Raw genomic sequence first — 24,891 nt, 5'->3', positions numbered from 1 at the left:
TTTCTTTTCTTTTTTTTTTTAAAGATAGGATTACTTTGAAAATATGGCTGTTCTTAGGATTAAAGTAAGCTAATCTTTTAAAGTGCTCAACCCATCCCTGGCAAATAGAAAGTTCTATTTTTAAGTGTTTGTTAAATAAAACAAATAGGACACTATCAACCTGATTAAGACACGTAGATGGGTCACATTTTAACCCACACAGCTAGAAACATTAAAACAGGGCAGAGACCAGGAAGAAATAATGGTAAAGTAGTTTTAATAAAGCACGGGAAGTCATTTCACAAACTATTAGGTGAAATGTGAAAATGTAAACCTCATTTTACAAACCAAGTCCCAGACAGCAGGTAAGGCTGCAGCCGCCCACCTGAGCCTGGCGCTCTCCCACCACTGGCAAGAGAAACCATGTTGTCTGTCGTCACAAGGAAAGAGAGCGCGGATCTGAGGGTGGAACATGGCACCAGGGGCTGCATTTAATCACAGTATTTCTAAGTACTGATTTATTGATGGCCCGAATCTTTCCCAGGTCCCGAGCTACCTTCCCATAGAAAGGAATTGAGACCTGACCTAAACCGACGTGCAGGTTTTAATTTGCACGCAGAGCTCCCACGGACCAGCCGGGGCAGCTGCCAGGCACTGAGTAAATGCACCCAGATTTCCTCTGGCAGGAAGAGAGAAGATACTCACAGCCCTTTCTCAGAGCATCTCGCCTGCCACCAGCACCGGGGCCTGCAGGGGACACACCTATGCCCACGCCAGGCCACCGAGGGAGATGCTGGCAGGTGAACGTGTTCTGGGGCCCTCGTGGAACAAGAACCATCAACCCTGAGGTGGGAGGTGGAGATGCCTGCCACCGTCCCCACGTTGGCCTGGCTCCCCGTGAGATCAGCTCCCAGCGCGACCCCCAGGCCAAGACAGCAGCCGCTCTGAGGGGGACGCAGGCCAGAACTTCCTGAATCTGTACTGCTTGCTGAAACCCCAAGGGCACCTGCCTGGTCTAAGATGCCAAAGAGCTTAATAAAGGAGAAAAAAGGGAAAACCGTGCGCTTTATTCCAACTACAAAGCAGCTACTCGGGCGTGGGAGCTTTTCTTCCTTTCAATGCACCCGATGCTCATCCCCCTTTACATGTGCCACAAAAATCAACTCACAGACACAAAGTGAAAAGCAAAACTGACAGGCTTACATTAAAGGAAGCTGCCCCCAAAAGGGGTGAGATTTCACTTGAAAGATGCTTCTTAAAAAGCAGTGGTGTGTGGATTTCACTTGCTTTTCAAAACACAGAATATTTCCAAAATTCACGCATCAGTGATTGGTCTCTTTGGGTGGGGGGTAAAAGGCGGGGCCGTCCTCACAGACCTCCAGCCCTGGGCCCTCGGCGGTGGCCCTGGCCGGCCAGGCGTCCCCCCACCTGCGGGACCGCGGCTCCCCGTGCTCCGTACAGTTTCGCAGCTGCAGGTCCTTGGTGAGGCACAGCTCTATCTGTCCGATGGTTTGCACCTCCTCACCCTAAAATGTAAAACGAGAGACGTTCTAGAACTCAGATCTTGAATTATCATCATGGATCATCAAGGATCATCTAGGATCATCAAGGTTTAGAATTTGAAGAAAATAAAAGAAGCGTCTCCAGACCTAGGATTCCAGGCTCCAGAACAAGCCCCTCCTCTAATGCTGAACTGGGGCCAGGGGCCCGAAGTGACCGGCTGTGGGCAGTGGGCTCAGGCTGAGGCTGGAGGCTCCAAGTCAACACCCAGATGCCTCCCTGCGCCAGCCTGGCAGCCATGTGTGAAGGGAGGTGTTTCCGTCTTATAAATTTACACACTCACACAGATACATGCAGACACAGGTGTGCCGGGGGTCCAGCCTTGGCACAGGTGTGCACATAGCACATGTATCACAGTATCAGGGGAAGAAATGGCTTTTGCAGATAAATAGGTCAACAGAATTGCTAAACAAATTTAAGTCTTTATCAGCTCATAAAAGGGTTCCTGGACTCTATTCCAACGTGTGTGTGTGTGTGTGTGTGTGTGTGTGTGTGTCTAGGCTTCCCCACACCAGCAAGCAATTCTCAGACACCAGCTGGGTGTCCTGAATTCAACTCGATTCTGACACTGTCTACCTGGAGCCAGCATCAGATTCCACAGGTTGAGGGTTCGGTCCTATGAGACTGTCCCCCACCCCACTTCAGATGCCAACGGCAAGCCCAGGTTGCCACCTGCACTTTTGACCGACTGGCTGTAGATCAGAGGTTCCCACGACCTCTTGCCCCTGTTAGATGGATTTGCTAGAGCAGCTCACAGGACTCAGAGAAACATTTTACTCACTACATCACCCTTATCCTTTATTATAAAGGATGCAACTCAGGAATGGCCAGATGGAAGAGATGTGCAGGGCAAGGTATGGGGACAGGGCACGGAGCTTCCATGTTCTCTGAGCATGACACTCTCCCCAAACATCCACGTGTTCACCAACCCGGACGCTCTCTGAACCCCATCCTTTTGGGTTTTTATAGAGGCTTCATTACAAAGACACGACTGATTAACTCATTGGCCATTGGTGATTGAACTCAACCTCCAGCCCTCTGCCTGCTCCAGAGGTCAGGGGTGAGACTGGAAGTTCCAACCCTCCATCACATGGTTGACTTCAACCAGCCCCAAAAAGTCACCTCATTTACATAACAAAAGACACCTCTGTCGCTCAACACTTGGGAAATTCAGAATGCTTTGGGAGCTGCAAGAAAGGAACTGAAGACAAAGACCAAATATATATGAAAAACATATTTTGGTCACCTGAATGACCAAATATGTATTTCTTATAAATCACAGTATCGCAGCTGATGAAAGAAACTATAATTCACCTATAAAGTGGACAGACAACTACAACTAAAATTACTAACACTGTAAACACTTAGAAATTTTCTAATTTAGAAATGTTTAATGATAGGAACACACCCACACTCCCTTCTGCTCCCTTCTCCACCCTCCCTTCCAGAATAGGCACCTTCTCGTTAGGGTTAAGTGTCAAGAAAAGAAACCCCATCGTAGCTTGATGTCAAAGAGCAGTCTGTTATTTCAATACATGCGCACAGGCCTGCGCACACACAACACGTGCTGTATGCACACCCACGCATGCATACACACATGCACACCCACACACAACTCCGACCCTGGGAACTCCTGGCGAGAAAAAAGCTGTTGGCAGAGTTGAATTTGTCTTCCCGATAAAGACAGAAAGACCGACACAACATAGCACATCTGACCTGTCTTGGCGGAAGACACTGGACTTTCGGTATGACTCCGTAGACACTGGCGAGGGCATCTTTAATATCTGAAATCTGAAATTAAATAGTGCATTAGAAATGAAACTTCAACAGAGTCAACTTAACAGTTCTGTTCTATTCAGACCTGACACGCTGGTCTACGCTCTCACACAGCTGACAACAGTGTAATCGCTTCCCTGAGCGCTGCCGGGCTCACACGCAGGACTCGAAGATGCTCCAGAAAGAAGCCCCCGCTGGGGATGTTGCCCCCTCAGCCTCCACCGACCAGACCATAATGGCACCCCCATTGCTCCACACGGTTTCCGTTCTCCTCTCTGCCCGCTTCTGTCTACACCCAGCACCTGGATGCTGGATGCAAAAGCAGGAAATCTCCAGACAGTCAATCAAACCCACTTGCATAGGTGGGGACCTCCGTCTGAGCAAGGCGTCATGCTATTCAGATCCCTAACAAGGGCCCCCAGCACAGAGAAGGAGCTCAGAGAACATTGGTGCTCATCATTGCCTTTATTATAAATGAAACCAGTTCTCTGAACAAGTTCTGGGCAAAAATGTGAAATACATTTCCCTACCAGGAAACCAGACGAGGACCGGAGGGGCCCTGCAAACACACTTTCTCTCGGGTTCCTGGAAGATGGTGAACTGACCCCCTCACCAAGGTCACTGCTCCCTCCCTCCCTGCTCTCCAGGCAGGAAGAAAACGGATCAGCTGGAAACCGGCCGCAGAGCCACAGCATACCCATCACAGAGAGCAAAAACGGGAGAGCCATTGATCCTACAGACTGACGAGAGACCGAAATAGCAGTTCAGTGTCCAGCCACGAGACCGGAACCTCGGAACTGCTAAGATCAGTGACTTCAAACCTTTTTTCAATCCATACCTATAATAAATATAAAAACTCTCTCAAAGAGTTCGATACGTTTCTCTAAAGTGAGAGCCAGCAAACTTACTCTGTAAAGGGCCAAAGATAAATACTTTCAGCTCTCGGGGGGTCACGCACTCTCTCTGTGGGACAACCACCAGTGACACGAGTGGGTGTGGCTTGAACACAATGACCTTTTACATATGCTTACCAGCCAGAAAGATCTGGTCGTGCCTAAATTTCTATACTTTGATCATGAAAACAAAAACAAACAAATTGTATGTTTCTTCCTCAAACAAAATATTATAAAACTGAATATACTTTTCAAACTGCATATTCCACCTTCCCTGTCCAAGCCTGGAACACACTTCTCCACAAGGACCATGACTCTGGGCTTCAAAGTCATTGGTTTAAGTGGCCTTCAGTTTATACTCAATATGCACAGGGAAACAAAACTTAAATAAATCTATTTAGAAACATAGCCAAGTAGGAGCGTGGCTGGTTTGGGTCTTTTAGAACCCAACTGTGGCTCACGGGTGAAGTGACACTGATGCTGCTGGGTGTCCTCAGCACACACACATCTGACAAGAGGCTGAAAGCAACACTCACCTGGTAGTAATTGATAGACGGTTTTATCCCCAATTTTTGGAGCATACTGAAATTTAAAGGGAAAAAAATTAGCTGTATAATGAAGGTCCATTTTCCTTTCTTGTTCTAGAACATCATATTTCACAGTAAAAATCAAGATGCTCTTAAAGGACAGTGCTTATTTTCTATTATTTTGGGCAATCAAGCAGTTAACAAAGACAGCCAATAAGTGGCACGGAGGCCGTCCCGACCTCCCCTCACCCTCAGCGCACACTGCTGACCCACGTTCTCCTTCCAGCATCTGGAGCCTTCTCAACGTGTCCAGACGGCCACTACCAGCCGGAGTTGGCACACACAATGCCACGTGTATGCCACGTCTATCCTAAAAGATAGTCAGCAATGGATTTTGGATTCTAGCCTTATCCTAAGAAACTGCACTTGGTCAAATCTTTAAATACATTCGACACCTACAGCGCATGGTTTTAACCAACAATAATGAATCCTAATCAAAGTACCATGTGATGACCTTACCTATTAAATTATGGAATACGATATGAAATTTCTCAGATTGATAATTCCAAAAATATGCCCTGTAGCCCCCATCACAGCTCTCTGAATTATCCGGGTTACAACCCATCAGAGGGAACGCGCAGACTCAGGCCACCTCTGGGGGCCCTGACATCAACAGATGTGAGTTGGCCGGAGGAAAACACGGCTCCGAGCAGGACGAGCCTCCTCCAGCCCCCATTTCTGACAAAGGCGTATTGCGTTATGAACACCCAACGTCAGGAGTGTCCGGATCTTTGCTGATGCTCCTGGACCACGCAGGAGGTGGCAGCGGGCAAGGTCCCCAAAACCCTAGAGATAAACTTGCCCGTCGCCTGCCCTTGTGCCGTCAGCGCAGGAGGAAGGCCAGATTTCAAAGGCTCGCTCTGGGCCCTCCAAACGCAAAATTTCTCCATAATTTTTTACAACAATAAGATTTTGGATACATTGGATTGCACAAAATATATTAGGTAACTAGTCTGTCTCTTTTTGCTCTTTTTAATGAGGCTACTAGAAAATTTAAAATCACGCATGTGGCTTGTGTTCTGTTTCTATGGGGCAGGGCTGCTTTAGGGCCCTCCTGAGTTAGGTCATCAAGGAAATTAGGCAGAGAGAGAGGGAGGGAGGGAGAGACACCTGTGGGGAGACTTGACATCTGGCCCAGAACAGAGTCTACACCATTTTCTACTGAGTTAAGATGAGTTTGGCATTAATCCCCACATCTGTGGGTAATCCGAGAACTTTGGTTCAAGATGGTCTGCATTTTTTGGGGGGATTTGCCACCTTCATATCATAAAGTGAGTAACAGCCTGCTAGTTTATGCTCATTGGACAGGCTTAAGGAAAAAGAGAACCTGCAGTAATGGTTTACAATACGGAGAAAAAATACAAGGGATTTCAAGTTTTGACTTCTTAAGTTCAATTTGGTGAGTCCTAAGATTTTAGATTTTCCTTGGGGAAAACGGGAAAGAAGGTAATCGCTCTATAATCGTTCTACAGAGTTTCTAACAAACATCCTATTGCCAGCAGTGCTCTCACCCGCAGGCTCGGTAAACATTTACCAGCCTGGACCACTAAGAGAATCAGCGCCCATCGATCACAAGGGCCAGCTGAGACTCCAGCAATGGTGGGATGCGATGACTTTGCACGTGTGTATATACATAAAGCTACTGAGATTCAGAAAGTGTAAACAGGAGGTACTTAATAAGCAGTTGTGGGAGAAAGGGATGAATTGTTTAGATATTTTATTTAAAAAGTGCCAACAGCATCATTTATGCTCCTTTTCCTGTTTGATTCAACAAAAGCTGGGCTGTCGAGTTAGCCCGACCTCACAACACTCATAGCTTGTGGCAGCTTCAGCACCGTGAGGTCTTATCTGGAAATAGAGGGCATCTTTCCTGTCTTCCGAAGGCTCCCACGTGGATGCTGTCCCGCCAGTCTTGCTTCTCTTCCACGGCACCGCTCCTGGCCCCAGGAGCTGTGCTACAGCCATTCTCTCAGTTAATTCTCTTGAGGATTTTTGAAGTGGGTCTTATCTACATTTTTTGGTTGAGGAAATGTTTCCAAAGGCCTTGCTCTTACTGCAAGAAAACCTGCAGATAATCACGTCACACAGGATGCGGAACACGCTGCTGTTCACGTCTCCTCCTTGGCGTAGGTGCCCAGTTCTGCAGATTTCCAGAAGAGACTTCAGAGGCTGAGGGAAACCCCTCCCTTCATCCTACAGCTGGGAAATAAGACCCAAAGAGGCGGGTACCCAAACTGGACAACTGGTTAGTGTCAGAAGTGGGGTTAAAGGCACACTTGAAAGCATGACCTCTGTGAGCCGATGACTGTAACCCTTATTTGCAGGGTGTTCTTCACGTAATCTTGGTCCCCAAAGGTGCTCGCCCCTCCTGTTCTGGCATGTGACCCACCCCATCTAATCCCAGCTGTTGGACTGCTTTTTCCTTTTTTTCTTTTCTTTTTTTTTTTGAGGAAGATTAGCCCTGAGCTAACATCTGCTGCCAATCCTCCTCTTCTTGCTGAGAAAGACTGGCCCTGAGCTAACATCCATGCCCATCTTCCTCTACTTTATATGTGGGACGCCTACCATAGCATGGCTTGTCAAGCAGTGCAATATCCGCACCTGGGATCCAAATGGGCGAACCCCGGGCCTCTGAAGTGGAACGTGCGCACTTAATCACTGTGCCACCAGGCCAGCCCCTTTTGTTTTTTTTTTAAGATGACTAAAGCCCCTTTTCTGAGTGGGGTTTTGAGCAAAGAAGTGGCCCAATTAGATCCGGTTTTGTTTTTTTTTTTAAAGTATGTTTTTGTTTTTTCATGAGGAAGATTGGCCCTGAGCTAACATCTGCTGCCAATCTTCCTCTTTTTTTTTTCTTCTCCCCCAAAGCCCCAGTACATAGTTGTACATCCTAGTTGTGGGTCCTTCTAGTTGGGGCATGTGGGATGTCTCCTCAGCATGGCTTGATGAGTGGTGTCATGTCCATGCCCAGGATCTGAACCGGCGAACCCCACGCTGCCAAAGTGGGGCGCGTGAACTTAACCACTCGGGTACGGGGCCGGCCCCCTGGTTGCTTCTGATCACAGTGAAACGGGAGGGCATCTGTGTGGGAGGGCGACACGTGGCCTGTGGACGCGTCTGTACACTGAGGGAGGGGAGCGCGCGTGTAGAGAACCGAGGGAGGCCTGTTCATCTTGTAAGCAGATTAGATCCATGCAGCTTAAACACCATGGATTAGCAAAGCTTCTCGATAGTCTTCTGGCTGGCTCTGACTAACGCAAGCTGTACGATCTGTCACGGTTTTTAATACTAGTTCACTGGTTTATTATGACCCTCAGATGAAGGAGAGTGAGAATTCCTCACACACTTGGCACACCAGAAACATCCAGACAGTGGAAGGCCGGCCTTGCCCCTGCTCCCCTGGTGGTGGGCCAGGCCCTGAGCAGGTGGGGCCCCGGTCCTCAGCAGGCCCCTCCATTGGTTTTTATGAGTTTGGCGGTTCACAAGCAGTGACCTGTCCCCCCGGTCTCCAGAGCGGAGGCGAGGGGTGGGCAGCGGCGGGATGACATGGGTCTGGGTAATTTCTAGGGTTCAGGGGTCTTTGTCCACCACCTCCTCCTGCTTGTCCCAGGACCACTGCAACAAAGATCCAGAGACTCCCGATATTCAGACTTTAGAGAAGCTGCCCTGATAACGCAGTTTACTCATGTGTCCGTGTCCAGAGAGGGGGCCTGAGTCTTCGCGTCCACTCTGCATGGTCATCACCCACAGAGATTTGGGAAGGCTCTGCAGGGGACGCAAGTATTCTTAGGAACAATCCCACTGCTGGTTCACCAGGGTCCACAGTGCACGAGGCAGGGGCTGCTGCCCCAGGCAGTGTGGCTCTATGCTGATTCCCTGGGGTTGGGACCGTCAAACTCGAGAGTCGAGGTGCAGACGGCGAGGCTGCAACACACACAAACCGCCCGTGAGGAGTGGCCGGACCAAGAGGGGTGCCCTACCTGTTCAGGGACAGCTCCTTATACAGATCCAGACTTTTGCCGAAGTATTTCTTCTGGGAATTGAGGACGTCCAACTGGGCTGCACAGGTCCCATGCTTCTCCCACTCATGCTTCCTGCAAGAAGGTTTTTTAAAAAAATCTCTAGTTAAAAAGTAACAAAACCTATTCACAGTAAAAAGACGCGCACAGGTTCTTTCCCAGTGCAGCAGCTTCATGAGCGGGACGTGCGCTGTTTCTTATACAAAGTCAGAAGGATGAAATTCCTTATTTGCAACACAGCAATCATTTGAGTCCCCCACGCTCAGAAACAAGGCCCCCTGGGCACAGGACAATCTTCAAAGAGCCCTCTGATCTTCTCTTCAGGTTTCCACTGCTAAGCAATTCCAGTTCACTTCTACGATTAACAACCCATCAAAGCTGAGAACGAGGAACACGCCATCGTTCAAGCACCCACAAAGTCACATAGCGCTGGGGGTTCAGCCGGGCTCATGCTTGACAGCCGGGGAGTTTCACAGAGAGGCCACACAGCCATTTCTAAGCAACCAGCAAAGAAAAGGCAGAATTATTGTTCCTGAGAACACCTGGGGCCCTTCCCTGTGACAGCCTCTGCACATTATCACAGCGTTATGATAGCATCTAGGTCCATCCACACAGACGCCTGGAATACAACAGAGCCCCACCACGTCTGCCAACAAATGGCAATTTGTATTCAAAAGAAATACTGCTATTGAGAAAGATTAGCCCTGAGCTAACATCTGCTGCCAATCCTCCTCTTTTTGCTGAGGAAGACTGGCCCTGAGCTAACATCCATGCCCATCTTCCTCTACTTTATACGTGGGACGCCGGCCACAGCATGGTATGCCAAGCAGTGCCATGTCCGCACCTGGGATCTGAACTGGCGAACCCAGGGCCGCCAAAGTGGAACGTGCGAACTCAACCGCTGCACCACGGGCTGGCCCCAAGAGAAAAATTCTCTACATTTTATTGCAAATTAAAGTTTTACAAAATGTTTCCACATTCTTCATTTGGTTCTCACAACTCTGCAAGGCAAGAGTACTGTTGCTAGATTAGAAATGGGGAAACTGAGCCTCCGAGGGGCTAGCGAGGCCCCCTGTGGGAGGCCACCCAGCCAGGCAATCCCAGAGCCCGCACCTGAACCCGGCTCTCGACTCCATGTTCAGGGCCGTTCAGGGTGTGCCTCGCTGCCGTCCCATGGATGCTAAAGGTAACTGACACCCACCTTCCGACTGACCGAGGACCTGTCAATTCAGATGCTACTGCCTGTTAGCACAGAAAACAACGGGTGTCAGGTTTCCTCAGCTTGACCCGTGATTAATTCACGAAGTTTCACTAAATAACATTCATGCACCATCATAAAGCACTCATCTGCCATCTCTCAAAAATATAATCGAAATGTGCCCTAACTCAGGTTAATTCTTTCCAGGGCGCCAGGTCCAGGCAACAGCGGTGGCCATGAGTCATGAGACTCTCAGATCCGCGGAAACTCTGAGGAAGGGTAAAAATGGGCGAACAACTAACTTTCTTCTTCTGGAATAGTTCCCCGAGCGAAGTATTTGATAACTTTCTGCATTCTATAGAGTAGAAACAGGAGGCTCTTTCGGACTAATTGAAAATGGAACTTGAATTATAGGTGCCTCCGTTTCTTGTAAAACAGGAATCATGACAGTTTTGTGTTAAATGAAAAATGTCCAATTCCACATGATGTGTGATTAAATGTCTTGAACTACGTTCATATCAATACTTTCAATATCCAGATCCCTAACATCCATTGAGTTAAGCTTGCTCCAGAAATAAACGACAGTCGACATTCGTTGAATATTTATTATGACCTAGGAAGTATTTGGGGTCATGTAAAGTGTTCTGCGTGTTCCAGCTCATTACCCCTCCGATTCCTCTGTGCAGTAGGTCCTGGAATCATGATTCCTGTTTTACTAGAAACGGAGGGACCAGGGCACACGAGCAGGTGTCGGGGTCACCCTCCCGTGACTGCCTGGCCTGCTCCCCAGGGACAGCTGAGGCCCAGGGACACCTCCACAGCGAGGCTGCATCCCCACACTGGGCATGACCCAAATCTGTTCTTTTTCTTACAAGAATCAAAAAAAACCAAACCAAAGTCCTACTTTGCACACGGCTGTGTACGTAGTGGTTTTAGTTATTAACAGATTTAATCTTGGGGTATCCTTTGAGCACCAAGTACTGCCAAGACTCCCTACTCTGCTTACGGGATTCATATTTGGGTTTAAAGAGAAAAGTTTTCTGACAGAAGCCTCCCGCTCTGATGACAAAGCCGAGGTGGAGAGGCTGGGGGCGCCTCTGTGGGCACCTTAGAAACTCTCACAAAACAGGCAATCTGGGCACCAGTGGCCCAAGGCCACTAACTAGGGAGACAGAGATGACAGTGCCACATCGGCAGTCCCCGTGTCTGCCCTTCCGTACTGAGGCGCTTTAGAAACTAGACATACTGAAAAACATGCGTAGTTTACCTTTTCCACTTAGAACCAAAGTTTTCAAGTGTGTACCTTAACTGTCCAACCCAGAAAAGTAAATCATCTTGCCTTTACTAGAGCCCAAAAAGAAATTCAACTCTGCCCACACTATTCTGATTAAATGTTCAAGGCCCCAACGCACAGAAGGCTTAAGTGTGTTTGTTGATTTGTTTCTAAGCCACTTGGCAACAATTTGATTGACTCATCATGGAACATTGTAACAACTAGAACAATTATGTTTTGCATCCTTAGTTGCCATAGATTCATTATTCCGAAGCATACTGTGAAGTGCTATAGAAAGGTTTCATTGTTTGCCCCCATTTCAACTCACTAAGGCCATTAGCTATACGATACAGGCTGTGCAGAATAAGCCTGGATGCCTGAACCATGCATTTCCCCGGTTTTCATTGAGTGGCTCTCTTCTCCATCGATGGAATGATTTCTACCTACAGATCCAGGCTTTGTGAATTCTAAGGCCACCGCCCCGTCACACACCCAAGAACGAAACTGCAAACTGACCGCTCGTGAACCAGGAAGATGCATCACCTTCTTTCCATTATGTTTAAAAAAGCTTTTCTCTAAACTTCTTTTCCTAAAAATTCTACACAAAAATACTTCCAAGCTAAGTTAATCATTTTGGACACAATCAGATTAGTTGTAATGTAAATTATAAATCGCCATATCGGAATGACATGGAGAAAATAAAGAATTATTTTGGGTTAATATAATGTAAATAAAAGGAATATTCATCTTGTCTTCTGTAAAAGAAGTGACTTTAAAAGCCGTTTTGGCTTAAACAGCATTTCCTGCTAAACTTACAGATGCTTCACTGGAACAGACTATGGATGGGGCCTCGAGTGAAAATCCCACTTTCTCTCTTCCCTAATCTCTCCTATGAAGGGATAATTCTTTTCTTAACTATATCTGCTTTTTCCCTGATGTATTTCAAGACAGCACAATTTCTTTGAGAAATAGTCCCTCCTGTCTGATTTGGAGGGATGGCCTCTTAGATAGGCAAGTATCTGGTTTGGTTAAACCTCAGTAGAGGAAATTTTTAAAAGGAAGTAACAAATGAAATAACAGATTAAAAAGAGGTTTGTAAAGTGAATTCCATTTGCCCTCATTTTTTTATCCAGAAAAGGCCATTTATGCCTTTTACCCAAAGGCACCAAAAATGGCATACCATCTGTTCCCTGTCTTCCCACAGTTCGTCTGAGAACACATCCAGGGAGCTCTCACACTTGTGGGTCGAGACCCGCGATGGCCGTTAGAACTCAGACTCACCAGAAGTGGCTGTGATTCGGTGGATGGGTGACATCAGGCCAGTATATCTTCATGTCTGGCAAAAGGTCCTGTGTATGATTGAAAAAAAAAAATCTATGTAGGACCCAACAGCTCAAAACCTAGCAGGTAAATTGCATAAACAAATACATGGAAAGAACTGAGCTCTGTTAATAACGCTCAGGAGAGTAAAATGATTCTGTGCTCGTTCTGCACGAAGTACTTCTTAAGACACATCTAAAAGGAGAATTTGAGTAATGATAAAACTGCATTTGAAAATACAAGCTTTCACAGGTGAGTGGATAAATAAACTGCGGTCTATCCAGACAAGGGAGTGTTATTCAGGGCTAACAAAATAAAAAAAGAACTATCAAGCTATGAAAAAACACGGAGGAAACTTAAATGCATATTACTAAGCGAAAGAAGCCAATGTGAAAAGGCTACATATTGTATCCTCATTATATGACCTTCAGGAAAGGGTAAAGCTATGGAGACAGTAAAAAGGTCAGGGTTGCCAGGGGTTGGAAGGGAGGGATGGGGGAGCACAGAGGGTTTTTAGGGCAGTGAAATGCTCTGTGGGATGCCATCACAGTGGATACAATGATATGATACATTTGTCAAAATCCATAATACTATGGCTTTTGGGAACGTAATGTAAACTGTGACCTTTAACTGGTAATAAGTATCGGATACTCACTCATCACTTGTAACAAATGTATCACACTGATGCAAGACGTTTGTAACGGGGCCACCGGGAAGGGCAGGGAGTGTATGGGAACTCTGTACTCTCCATTTCACTTTCCTGTTTTGGGTTTCTAAAACTGAAAAATCACGTCTACTAATTAAAACAAACAACAAACACACAAGTTCTTGCTCGAGATGAGCGGGTCTGGGTGGGCACTCTGAGCCCTTCCATACGCTGCAGACTCTCCCTAAACGGAACGGACTTCGGGTTTACTTTTGAGTTTCTGCACACCCATGTGGCCAAAAAAAGGTTGTGTCAAGCAGGTGTACAGAGGCCAGCCTGGTGGTGTAGTCGTTAAGTTTGCATGCTCTGCTTTGGCGGCCTGGGGTTCGCAGGTTCAGATCCCGGGCACGGACCTATCACTGCCCCTTAAGCCATGCTGTGGTGGCATCCCACATAAGTAGAGGAAGACTGGCACAGATGTTAGCTCAGCAACAATCTTCCTCAGCAAAAAAAAAAAAAAAAAAAAAAAGGTGTGCAACGGGATGCAGGATGACCTCTCTTCCTCATACTCGCCCCCACTGCCCTTGTTACGGATCCTCCCCATCAAGCCATCGGTAATTAAACAACTTAACTCCCCTCCCCCTCCCCACCCAGACAGCCCTGTCTTCATCTTCCCATGGCTGCCCTTCTCTCAGGAAGCTGTCCACCTCGCTGTCTCCACGTCCACCTATCCTCCACCTGCCACAGTCCGGCTTCAGCCCCCACCAGCCCTTGGGGGACGAGGCAGGGTGACAATGGAGGGTGACCAACAGGCTGCTTTTGTTTGGGATCAAAGCTAAACTGGACACTGTGCTAAAAACAAGGAGAGCAGCACGGTCTGAACACAGTGGTTTACGGTCCCCTCCCTCCCTGCACCTCTAAGGGACCCACCCCCAGGGCAGTGGCCGCCTGCCTTTCTGGGGCCCATTTGGCGCTCCTTCCTGGACCTCCCCTCTGGTCCTCCTTCTCCTCAGATGCCTTCTTCAGACGCCCTGTCTCTCCCGCTCGTGTCAACACTGGGGCTCCTCGAGGCTTGCTCCCGCCTTCTCCACTCCACCCACATGCATGCTGCCGGCCTCAGTTTACCCTCTGTGTGCCGTCTACGCCCCAAGTTCACCTCCAGCCCAGACCTCTGTTCTGACACACTGAACCTGCCTGGACATTCCAGGGTAATTCAAACTCCACGTGGCCACAGCTGACTCTCCATCATACCTCCGCCAAAGCCCGGGCCCCCGCCAGTGTCCCCCACACCAGGGAAGGAGACTGACGCCCACCTCGTCAACAAGCCCCGGGTCCTGCCTGATGCTTCCTCTCCAAGCCAGTCAATCCTTGAGCCTGTGCATCCTACTTCCAGGATATCCTCTCCCCTCTGCAATTCCATGGCCTCCATTTATTCAAGCTCTTTGCCGCCTTGTGGGACCCTGCAGGAGCCTCCTCACTCGTCTCCCCACATGACTCTCACCACCAACATGGCAGCAGGATGACCATTACAAAAGACACATTGGGTTACTTCACTCTCCAGCTTGAATGCTTCCAATGACTTCCCATTGGATCTTAAGTCAAAGAAACAATTCTTAACCAGGACACAAGGTTCTGTATGAGCTGGCTCTGAACACTATCTAGGCTCATGGCTCACACCCCAGAGACACTGGCTTCCTCCCAGCTTCTCAAAGTCTCTGTACTTTCTACCCCAGGGCCTTTGCACATGCTGCTTCTGCAGCCTTCCTCGCCCTTCACCTAGTCAAGTCAGATTCCAGCTCAAATATCACCTCTACGGAGGAGCCTAGCTCAGGTCCACTGTGCTAAGCTCTAAGTACTTTTCTCTCCAGGCACCCAGTTTGTAATTCTGTATGTGGATGATGACTTCATTAGCACCTATCTCCCCAAATAAGCAATGTGGGCCGGAGACCACTTGTGCTTCTGCTCCCACATGCCTCCAGCCCCCCGGCACAGTGCCTGGCACACTGTAGGCGCTCAGTACCTCATCACTGAATAAGTTAATCTCTAGTTCCCCTTTAGGATCACAAGATTCTAACCAGGAATGTCCCCGTGGTATTAGGGGAAGCTGAAGCGAGTCCAGGAAGAGGAAAGTAGGTCTGAGGAACAAGAGATGTCACCAGACTTCGGGGTGTACTAATAATTCTTACAGAGGGTCCCCAGCCTCCCAGGACTCCCGGCTCACACCCCTGAACATCCTCACAGGAAGGAGGAGGGAGGAAATAATTCCATTTGGACTAGAACCTGAGATGGGTTTGGAACTAACCACCTTGTCCTTCTGGGGGCCGTAGATTACCGGGGAGGACCCATAACTCTAGCAAATCCTGATTCTGCCCCACGTTTCCAGGAGGCCAGGGCGACCTCGCACACCAGCCCTGTGAATCCAGGTCCTAGTTACCCTGACGAAGGACTGGTTACACACAGGGGCTGTCGGCACCCCGAGGAAAGGTGAGCCTGCATGTGTGTTTGTGTGTGTGTGTGTGTGTGTGCACGCACATGTGGGCGTGTGAACATGAGGGAGGAGCGCCTCCAAAGATCCCTTCTGCCAAGACTCTCATAAATTCCAGGGCCATGAGTCATTCTGTAATGTGAGCCTTCGTCCCGGAAAAACCCTTCACTTTCCCCTGCTCACGGGCCCTCCTTAGAAACCTAACCCAGCCTCACCGGAAAGGACAGCACGGCCACCACGGGCCTCTTCTCCAAGCCCGCGCTGTCTAGACACACCTAACCTGTGCCCAGCCCACAGGACTCACAGGGCACTGACGGGGCTGGCAGGAGAGAGCCGGGTCGGCTCGGCTCAGACTGACTTCACTTACACGGTTCACTTACACGGTTTGGGCTCAGCGCAGAGGAGGAGAAAGGTGTGGTCATATTTAATTTGTGAGACTATCTTAGATATCAATAAACACTAAAAAAACGCCCCAGGAATTCCATCCTGGTGAGCACATTCCTGACCTGCTCGCTTTACAACCTGACTTGGAGGAGACACCCGTGAAGACAAGCGTGAGTCTAGGGCCAGACTCTGCAGTGGGAGTGGAATGAAAAGTTAATACCTTGATCTCTTCTAAATTAAAGTGCCACGACCGGTTACATTCTTCACTTTTATCAGGCCTTGAAATTAAAATAAAAAAAAAAATAAAGAGAAATTAGTCTTGGTTGGCATGGGTTCCAAATGACACAAGAAAACACTTCTGCTAAGGTCAGCAGAGGACAAAAGGAAGAGAAATTCTAACCGGGAATTCCTTACGCCACGGGAATTGTTTAATAAAGGATGCTCAGGTACAAGCAGTCACAGTTTGGGTTTCTTTCAAAGCGGGAAGGGTTGTGTTCAAAACATGCAGGCAGGGGCCAGCTCGGTGGCGTAGTGGTTAAGTTCGCACACTCTGCTTTAGCGCCCAGGTTTTGCAGGTTCGGATCCCGGGCACGGACCTACACACCACTCATCAAGCCACGCTGTGGGAGCATCCCACATAAAATAGAGGAAGACTGACACAGATGTTAGCTCAGGGCCAATCTTCCTCACACACACAAAAACAAATAGTTCAGGCATAATACAAACAGGCTGACTTTCTGGAAGAGGAAGCAAAACAAAGAACGCAGTATGGGGAGCTCTGGAGCCAGGTCTGACGGGGGTTTCCCAGCCGGGGCTCTAAGTTATCTGCCCTCTGCAGATCTCCACTCTAGAACGGCAAGTTTCCATCTCTCCATGGCGATGAGAGTTAATGAGACCACACGCACGACGTGCTGGGAAAGTAACCCCTTCAGATCAGCTGGTATGAGTTTTTTAAATACCAAGCCCGTTCACCCTCCCCTGGTCTGTACCGTCAGTCTGTCCTCACACATCTAACTCTGGGCATGTCAGTCCTCAGTCTTCAGAAGCAGCTTAGTTCACGAGGTCACCAAATCTACCTTCTACACCCCAGTCATGTCTCCAGGGTCAAAGGCTGGCCCAGCCACCTGAAACCAGAGCAATTCCCCCACGGGGACGAAAGCAGCGCTGTGCACTGGCACCCCAGCTCGGAAATGCAGCAGCAGAGGACAGCGGTAAAACCCGAGAAAGCCAAGGTCCCAGAGACAAAAGTGGTGAGGTCCCCGAGAAGCCTGGGGCAAAGGTGGGACTAGAGGCCGGTCCCCAGGCCCCAGCGTAATTGGCTTCCTAGGAACCCCTGTGCCTGAGGAACATGCGTGTGCCAGCAAAAGCCAGAATGACACCTCCTCTTATGGGAGCAGCGGGACAAGACGGATCCCTCTGATGGGGAAAGGGACATGAACAGTTGAACGCCACAAACATACACACAAAGAGCAAAAGAAAAAAAGGACACAAAATGCAGGCAAAATCAGAAAAACGAATTTCAGTATCTGTGCTGTGTGTATAACATAGATACCTACAATATGTATGTAATATACACACATTTATTTATTTTTATACATTTGCTTATTGCCCCAAGAGAGGAATGAGAAAATTAAAATTTAGTGATCCTAAAATGTACCCAAAATCCCTAAATACATATTTAAACTGGACCGTTACTCAAAACAGAACTAATGACAACAGAATCGGGGTCATGTTAGAAAGACTAAAGATATTTCTAAACAAGGATCTGCACTATTAAATAACCTCCTAACAAAAACCGGAAGTATAAATATTAGGATCACACCAAACTAGAGTTTCTCATTAGCCAGCTTCCCTTGAGTGTTTAAGGTTTAATTGCATTAAGCGCTTGCCATAATCCATGTATCGTCCAGTAATCCGGAGGGTCACTGCAGGCATTTTCAATTTCCTGCGGAGAAAAAACACAGGCAATTGGTTCACTGTTTATTTAAATACATTTTGCAACCTTCCTTCCTTGAGACAAACATCAACGAGATGTCGTGCAGCATGAACACAAAATAAATTCCATGATAATTTACAAAAAGTTCATTGCAGCAACACACGCACGAGGAAACTACAAGGGGGCAGGATGTTGCGTCTGAAATGAGTGGAACAATCCTCCAACAATTTAGATAACAGAATTAAAAACTCATTTTTGCTGTTTTTATGTGCTCTCCAATGAAGTCAAGCGGATGGAATCATTCACATTTGCCCAGAATTTTCTTGTCAGATAATCAAAAGTCAATATTTGAGAACAAAAGGCTGATAATACTCTGCTAAACTCAAGTTTGCTCAGGCACCAGGACCAGACACACTAGTGAAATAATAAGTACTGAGAATTTGGAGCCAACAAAAATGCCAGGGTAAGGGGAGCTGGTCCGGTGGCACAGCGGTTAAGTTTGCACAGTCTGCGTTGGTGGCCTGGGGTTCACCGGTTCGATCCCGAGCACGGACCTATGCACTGCTTGTCAGGCCACACTGTGGCAGGCATCCCACAAATAAAGTAGAGGAAGATGGGCACAGATGTTAGCTCAGGGCCAGTCTTCTTCAGCAAAAAGAGGAAGATTGGTGGCGGATGTTAGCTCAGGGCTAATCTTCCTCAACAAAAAAAATAATAAAAATTAAAAAAATTCCAGGGTAAGGATAAGAGCATATCCTTAATAATAAAGATCAACCCATGGAGATAAAAATCCCAGTGTAACACCCTTTGGGGACCTCCAAATGGCTTAGCTAAAACAGAGTTTTTCCAAAACAAACAACCATCCAGAATAGATCTCCACGATGAGGCCGGATGAGACAGAACTCGTGCCCATGCCCCAACAGTGAAAAAGCAAATAAAAAATAGATGTCGGGTCCAGGAGGAACAGGAGAGGCGTCTGCTCATGTTTTCAAGCCTTTCCTCTCTGAATTGCCTTTCAGGGGAGGCAGCGTCTTTTTGTGGCTGGTCTGGAAATTAGGGAGGGTCTGAGGGGGCTGAAAGGGACCCACAGAATGGCAGACAGCAGAGGACAAGCATGGGATCAGAGTGAGGGGCATAACCTCACTGCCACCCACACCCCAGATTCACCCCCAAGGAAACCACAGTCCAAAGCAGGGGGCTCACTTCCCAGGGGTGCCTGGCTGGTGAAGAGCAATGCCAGGACCCAAGGATGGGTCTTTGCCACCTCTACATCCAGGGTCTCGGAGGACGAGCCTGTATGGTGGGGGCAGGGGGACTGAGGCCAAGGTGCAGCTTGCTTTCATCATCAGCCCCCGGCGTGAGCCTGAGGGGCTCTGCTAAGCACTGAGGACTAGTGCAGCCAGTGGCCTTGTCCCCGCACCTGTAATGTCCCCATCACTCGTGGGGAAGGAGCCCAGAGGTGCCCTGCTGCCCAGGCTGACACCTGGACCAGACTAACAGAACCCTCATCACGGCTATCCTGGTTTGAAGTTAATTCCCCAATAATGCCATTTTGCTAGTATAGCTGTTTTTTTAAAAAAATATATCTCTTTTCTAAAGCCTCAAGGCAGAAATGCACTTCCATGCATATTTATAGCCAAGGCCCAGGAACACACTCACATTTCATCATATAAATGCCTCCCCCACCAGTCGACCTTGTCCCACGCCCTGAAGGCATTGTCTCTGGCATTACCCAAGATATGAGCTCTGTAGGCACAGGTCCTTCCCCAATGACCCAATGGCTCCCGCAACCCCTGAGTGCAAGGGAGAGAACTGGATCTCCAACGACACTGACAGCTGGTCCCGGGCAGCTGTGTTCCACTCTCTCCCCCAGAGCAAAGAACTGGCACTGGGGGGAGAGACAGTACACATGAAGTTTGGAAAAGCAAAAACAGAGTGAGCAGTCTAATATCACAAGAGATGCACGGTTAGAAATGAGTTTCCGGATCAAGAGCATGATTTGGCGAGGGTACAAGTGAAATTTCATTTTCATTTGTCAACAGAAGGATAAACCAGCGAGGAAATGGAAAAGAATGTCATCGTCACCAAATGCCGGAGGCAGAAACAAAAGCCTGAGTGCTCCTAACACGGCAGGAGATGCCCAAACGAGACAGCAATTATGGGTGACTTCCATCTCGCAGGGATAAAAGAAAGGCATCAAAATTTAGAATTCTCCAGGCAAAGTTTCAGAAACACTGTCAATAAAATTAGGCATAGCTCAGCTTTTAGATGATGAATATGAGGAAATGCCTTCAAACAACTGTGCAACTTGTGCTAGGGTCAGCTCTACAAACCGCCCACAGGATGGAAGAGCGGAAACGGGGTTTGTGGGGGACAGGCTAAGGCGAGGCCCCCTCCAGCTGACAGCTCGGCTCGCACGAGAACTTCAGTAAATGACACGCTCAAGGGACACAGGGCGAGACAGAGCCACAGAGACAAACTCAAAGGGGAGAAGGGGGCCGAAGGTACTGAGCACAGCAAGGCAAGCAGGGAATGGCCGTGAGCTCCCTTCCTCTCACAGGAGACGTTTTAATAAGATTTCCAATAACAAGAGAGGAGACACGTTGGGGCCTATGATGAGCTGAATTGTGTCCCCCAAAAATACATGCTGAAGTCTCACCTCGGGACCTCTGAATGTGACCTTATCTGGAATAGGGTCTTTGCAGAGGCATCAAGTGAAGGCAAGGCCAGACTGGACCGGGGTGGGCCCACATCCAATCACTGGGGTTCTTATAAGAAACAGAGAGACACAGAATGGGGACCACCGTGCAAAGACACAGCGGAGACTGGAGTGCTGTGTCTACAAGACAAGCCACGCCAAGGATTGCAGGCAACACTAGAAGCTCAGAAGAGACATGGAACACTTTCTCCTTCCAAATTTCCAGAAGGGACCAACCCTGCCGACATCTTGGCTTCAGACTTCCAGCCTCCAGAACTGAGAGAGAATGAATTTGTGATGCTCTGAGCCACCCAGTTTGTGGTCCTGTGTCACGAACCCGAGGAACCTGGCGCACGGCCCTCCTGGAGGACCAGTGTCGTGCCTCGAAGGCACAGCGATGCTGGAGCAGCTCCAGCCACCAGCACCTCACAGGGCAGGGAGAGGCTGGAAGGCTCTGTCAGCCAGAGGTACTCGGGGCAGAAACAGGCACATAAGCCAACACTTCACCAGGTTTCACTGGACCAAAGGGGCCAGTCGAGGCAGAGAAACTCACCTTGCACACTGTTGTAGGCCAGTGGTGAACCATAATGAGTTTTTTCCATCCGTGGTCGCCACTGTTGAAAACCAAAGGAACTTGTTTTTCAAGAACTTTTGTAAAGTTACAGAAAAATTCACCTGTCCATCCATTCACGCCATCATTCATTCAAGAAGCACTGAGTGCCTGTTGCAGGCCAGGCACTACGGTGGGACAGGGATGCTGCTGGGAGGGAGGGAATGAGTCCCCATCCTCCAGAAGCACACACGCCAGTGAGGGAGACAATGGCCATGGTGAGTAAGAAAGCACAGATGGTGTCATGTAGCGAAAAGTCATAAAGAATGTCCCTAAGAAAGGGGACAGGCATGCAGGGGTGGGGAGGGGAGTTGAAATTACAGATTATAATTCTAAGCAGAGGAAGACAGTAAGCAAAGGCCTCACTGACGGGCAGTAGAGACCTGGAGGGAGGGAAGAAGCCAGCAAACGCCTTCGTCCTGAGGATGTTCACCCAGTTCAGCCACAGACCCTTATCCCTTAGCTGCACTTGTGAAACCCATCAGGCCCTGAAAACTGAATTGTCCTGTAGTTCATTTGGCAACAAAACATGATCTGGACTAGCTCAGGCTATGTGGTCACCGCCCTGCTCACTGTGAAGCTTCATGTGTTCTCTGCAGAGCTAGTGACGTTTGATGACAGGTGCTCCTTCAGACGCCCGGGGGCGCCGTCCAGAACGCGGCACGCGCACCGTGTTACCTGCACGTGTGAAACTCACCCGACCCTCAGACCGTCACATCAGGGATTGTAGCGCTGTGTTCACACTCAGAACTCTCAGCAGGAAGCCCCCAACCACGTGTGCAAGGCTTAGCGTGCAAAGAGACTGGGGCGAAAAGGGCAGCTTGCGAAAATACTCACTCTATAGACAGAAAACATCACCAGCAACAGGGGAACATAATTCAAGCAGACACTTAATTCGGGATAAATTTTAGAAGGGAAGGTTCAAGCGTACAGCAGAATTAAGTTCTTACACGTTAGCTTTTGCAGATAAGTGAGACCTGCTGAATAAGTATAGGATTCACAATGTTATGAAAACAGAGTTTTAAGTCTGAACTAATGATGCAAGCGCCCGGGATAAAAGGAAAGAGAGATGGAGAGCAGTGTGAAAATTACAGCTGGTTTTAGAAGCTTTTTAGAAGCTTCCCCTGGGCGCAAAAACCTTCCTTTACGTAGGTGGAACCTGAGGCTGGAAGGTGAAGCAACGGCCAGCAGGACTTGACCATCAGTGTACTGTTTACAATAAAACTATGAGGATTCTCGACCTACAATCCAGGCCAAAGAGTGATGTGAGTATAGAGAAACCCCCGAAAGCAATGGAGAAGCTGAAGGTGCTGTAAAGCGAAAGGCCCCCTACGCAGAGGAAGAGAAGAGAATCACAAAGTTCTCAGCCCAGCCAGTACTTGGGAAAATGCCCGTTGACCTGCAAAGACCTCATGGGCCTCGATCGACTTTGGGTTCCCCAAACCAGGCCTTGCTCAGGGCGGCCGTCCAACTACACCAGCTGCATGAATTACAAGAGAAGGGAGTGGCCACATATTACAGCCTATGGTCTCAAGCCGACATTTATTGATTACTATTGGCCAGGTGTGGTTCTAAGCACCTTCTGTCCATTCACTGATTTCTCCCTGCGTCACCTTGAGGAGGCAGGGGTCAATATTATTTCCACTTCACAGACAAGCCAATTACAGCACAGAGAGCTCCAAGGTCTCACACCTGAATGTGAACTAGCGGCTGGTCTTCAGCCAGTACCCCACACTATACCTCTCCCGTGATATGCTCTTAACGTGATGGCAAAAACTAATTAACGAATGAATGTAGCTCTTTTTCAGGAAACACTTTCTGGGAAAACTGAAAAATAATGTCACTTTCTAAAGTATATGATAAAACAGCAATGGAGCTTAATTAAAATGCAAAACCAGGGGCCGGCCAGTGGCCTAGTGATTAAGTTTGGCACCCTTCCATTTGGCTGCCCGAGTTACTTCCCAGCCGGGACCTACATCACTCCTCAGCAACCCACATACAAAATAGAGGAAGACTGGCACAGATGTTAGCTCAGGACAAATCTTCCTCAGCAAAAAAAAAAAAAGAAGTAAAACTCACTTCTTCCCACACGTGCTATATAAGTATGAAATCCTTCTATGAACGCGATCATTACCCAAATAAAATAAAAGAGAAAAATTAAAATTTGGTACTCAAATTTTGGTGTCTTCTACAAAAGTAAAATGAGAGTCCTCTATAACACAGCCTGTTCACCCCTAATTCGTCAGCTGCGACAGAAAGGATGGAAAAGGGGGAGGGAGAGGAAGGGCCAGAAGAAGAAACTTCAAAAGAGGAACCACCACCACTGCACCAGTGCCACTCGACCCCAAACACAGTGCGCGTCCACGAGCCGGGGGAGAATCTCAGAGCACGGACACGCTCGGTCCACCGGGCACCCGCCTCCGCCCTGCAGTTCCCGCCCGCGCGCCCCCGCGCCCCGGCGGCAGGCAGAGACCCCAGGGCGCACGGGGCCGCGCGCAGAGCGGGGTGGGCCTCACCTCCTCCAGGGTCCCAGCGCGCCGCACAGGCAGCAGAGCGCCAGGCCGAGCGCGCCCGGGAGGACGCCCCGCGGTGCCCGAGGCCTCATCGCGCCGACTTCTGCAAGAGAGAAGACGAAAGCGCACAACGCTCAGCTCTCCGAGGACGCGGGGCACAGAACGGCCAGCGCCAGGCCCTGCATCTCCCTGGAAACCGACGGATTTCCTGAAGCCCGTCTCTGCACCTGGTCGGGCGGCGGGGCGCGGCGGGTGTGCGCGCACAGGCCCGAGCCCGCCGTCCCGTGGGAGCCCCGGACCCCAGCCCCCAGCCCCGCCGACAACCAGAGCACCAGGGGACCCGCCGCCTTACCCGGGCCTTCCAGGTGCAGCTGAGTCCCAGCCTGCGCCGACCCCGCCCTCCGCAGGCGCGGTGCGTTTCAGGGCTGCGGCGCCCGACGCCACGCCCCCGGCCCGGGCACGCCCCTGCCCCGGGGCACGCCCCCGGCTCGAACGCGCCCCAGGGCGACCGATCCGCGCCTGGCCGGCGGACACGCCCCCTGACGCCCCTTCGGCACGCCCCCAGCCAAGGACACGCCCCCCCAAGCCCGGACACCCCGCCCCCCTTTCCTGGGCCACAGATCCGTGCGGTGCCCTGGACACGCCCCTGGCCCCAGACAGGCCCCACCCAGGACACGCCCCCACCCAGGACACGCCCCCGCCCCGGGCACGCTCCTGGCTCGAACGCGCACCAGGGCGACGCATCTGCTCCCGGCCCCGGACACGCCCCTGGACGACCAGGACCCTCCTCGGGAGGGAATATACAGTAGAGAAGAGCTGAGTTCTTCTTACGTGGGAAGGAGACAACTGAGTTTTCCTTTACGCTGAGTAAAGCCTCTGGAGCCTGGCCCGCTGTCCCAGGGACGCGAGGGGATGGCTCCAGCAGGCAGGAGGCGGGAGGAACCTGAGGGTGATTTATTGGCTCCCACACCGCGGTGTAGAGAGGGTGAGTTGTGAGGAGTGAGAGATGCACAGTCT

General features: G+C 49.5%; 1 protein-coding gene across 1 annotated transcript; it reads right to left on the bottom strand.

Annotated features, from left to right (window-relative positions):
- Positions 1-239: 239 nt before the first annotated feature.
- On the bottom strand, positions 240-24,413 carry RNASET2 (ribonuclease T2). Its single transcript, XM_070602929.1, has 10 exons — positions 24,227-24,413; positions 23,878-23,977; positions 21,305-21,365; positions 18,007-18,062; positions 16,338-16,395; positions 12,564-12,631; positions 8,773-8,886; positions 4,745-4,790; positions 3,256-3,330; positions 240-1,505 (listed from the first exon to the last, which is right to left on the bottom strand). The coding sequence occupies exons 2-10, from the start codon at positions 23,964-23,966 to the stop codon at positions 1,302-1,304; spliced, it is 771 nt and encodes a 256-aa protein (XP_070459030.1). The 5' UTR covers positions 23,967-23,977; positions 24,227-24,413; the 3' UTR covers positions 240-1,301.
- Positions 24,414-24,891: the final 478 nt, after the last annotated feature.

Source organism: Equus przewalskii, chromosome 32 (genome assembly GCF_037783145.1).
Source record: "Equus przewalskii isolate Varuska chromosome 32, EquPr2, whole genome shotgun sequence".
Classification (NCBI taxonomy): Eukaryota; Metazoa; Chordata; class Mammalia; order Perissodactyla; family Equidae; genus Equus; species Equus przewalskii.
This window is presented reverse-complemented; position numbering and strand designations above follow the sequence as displayed.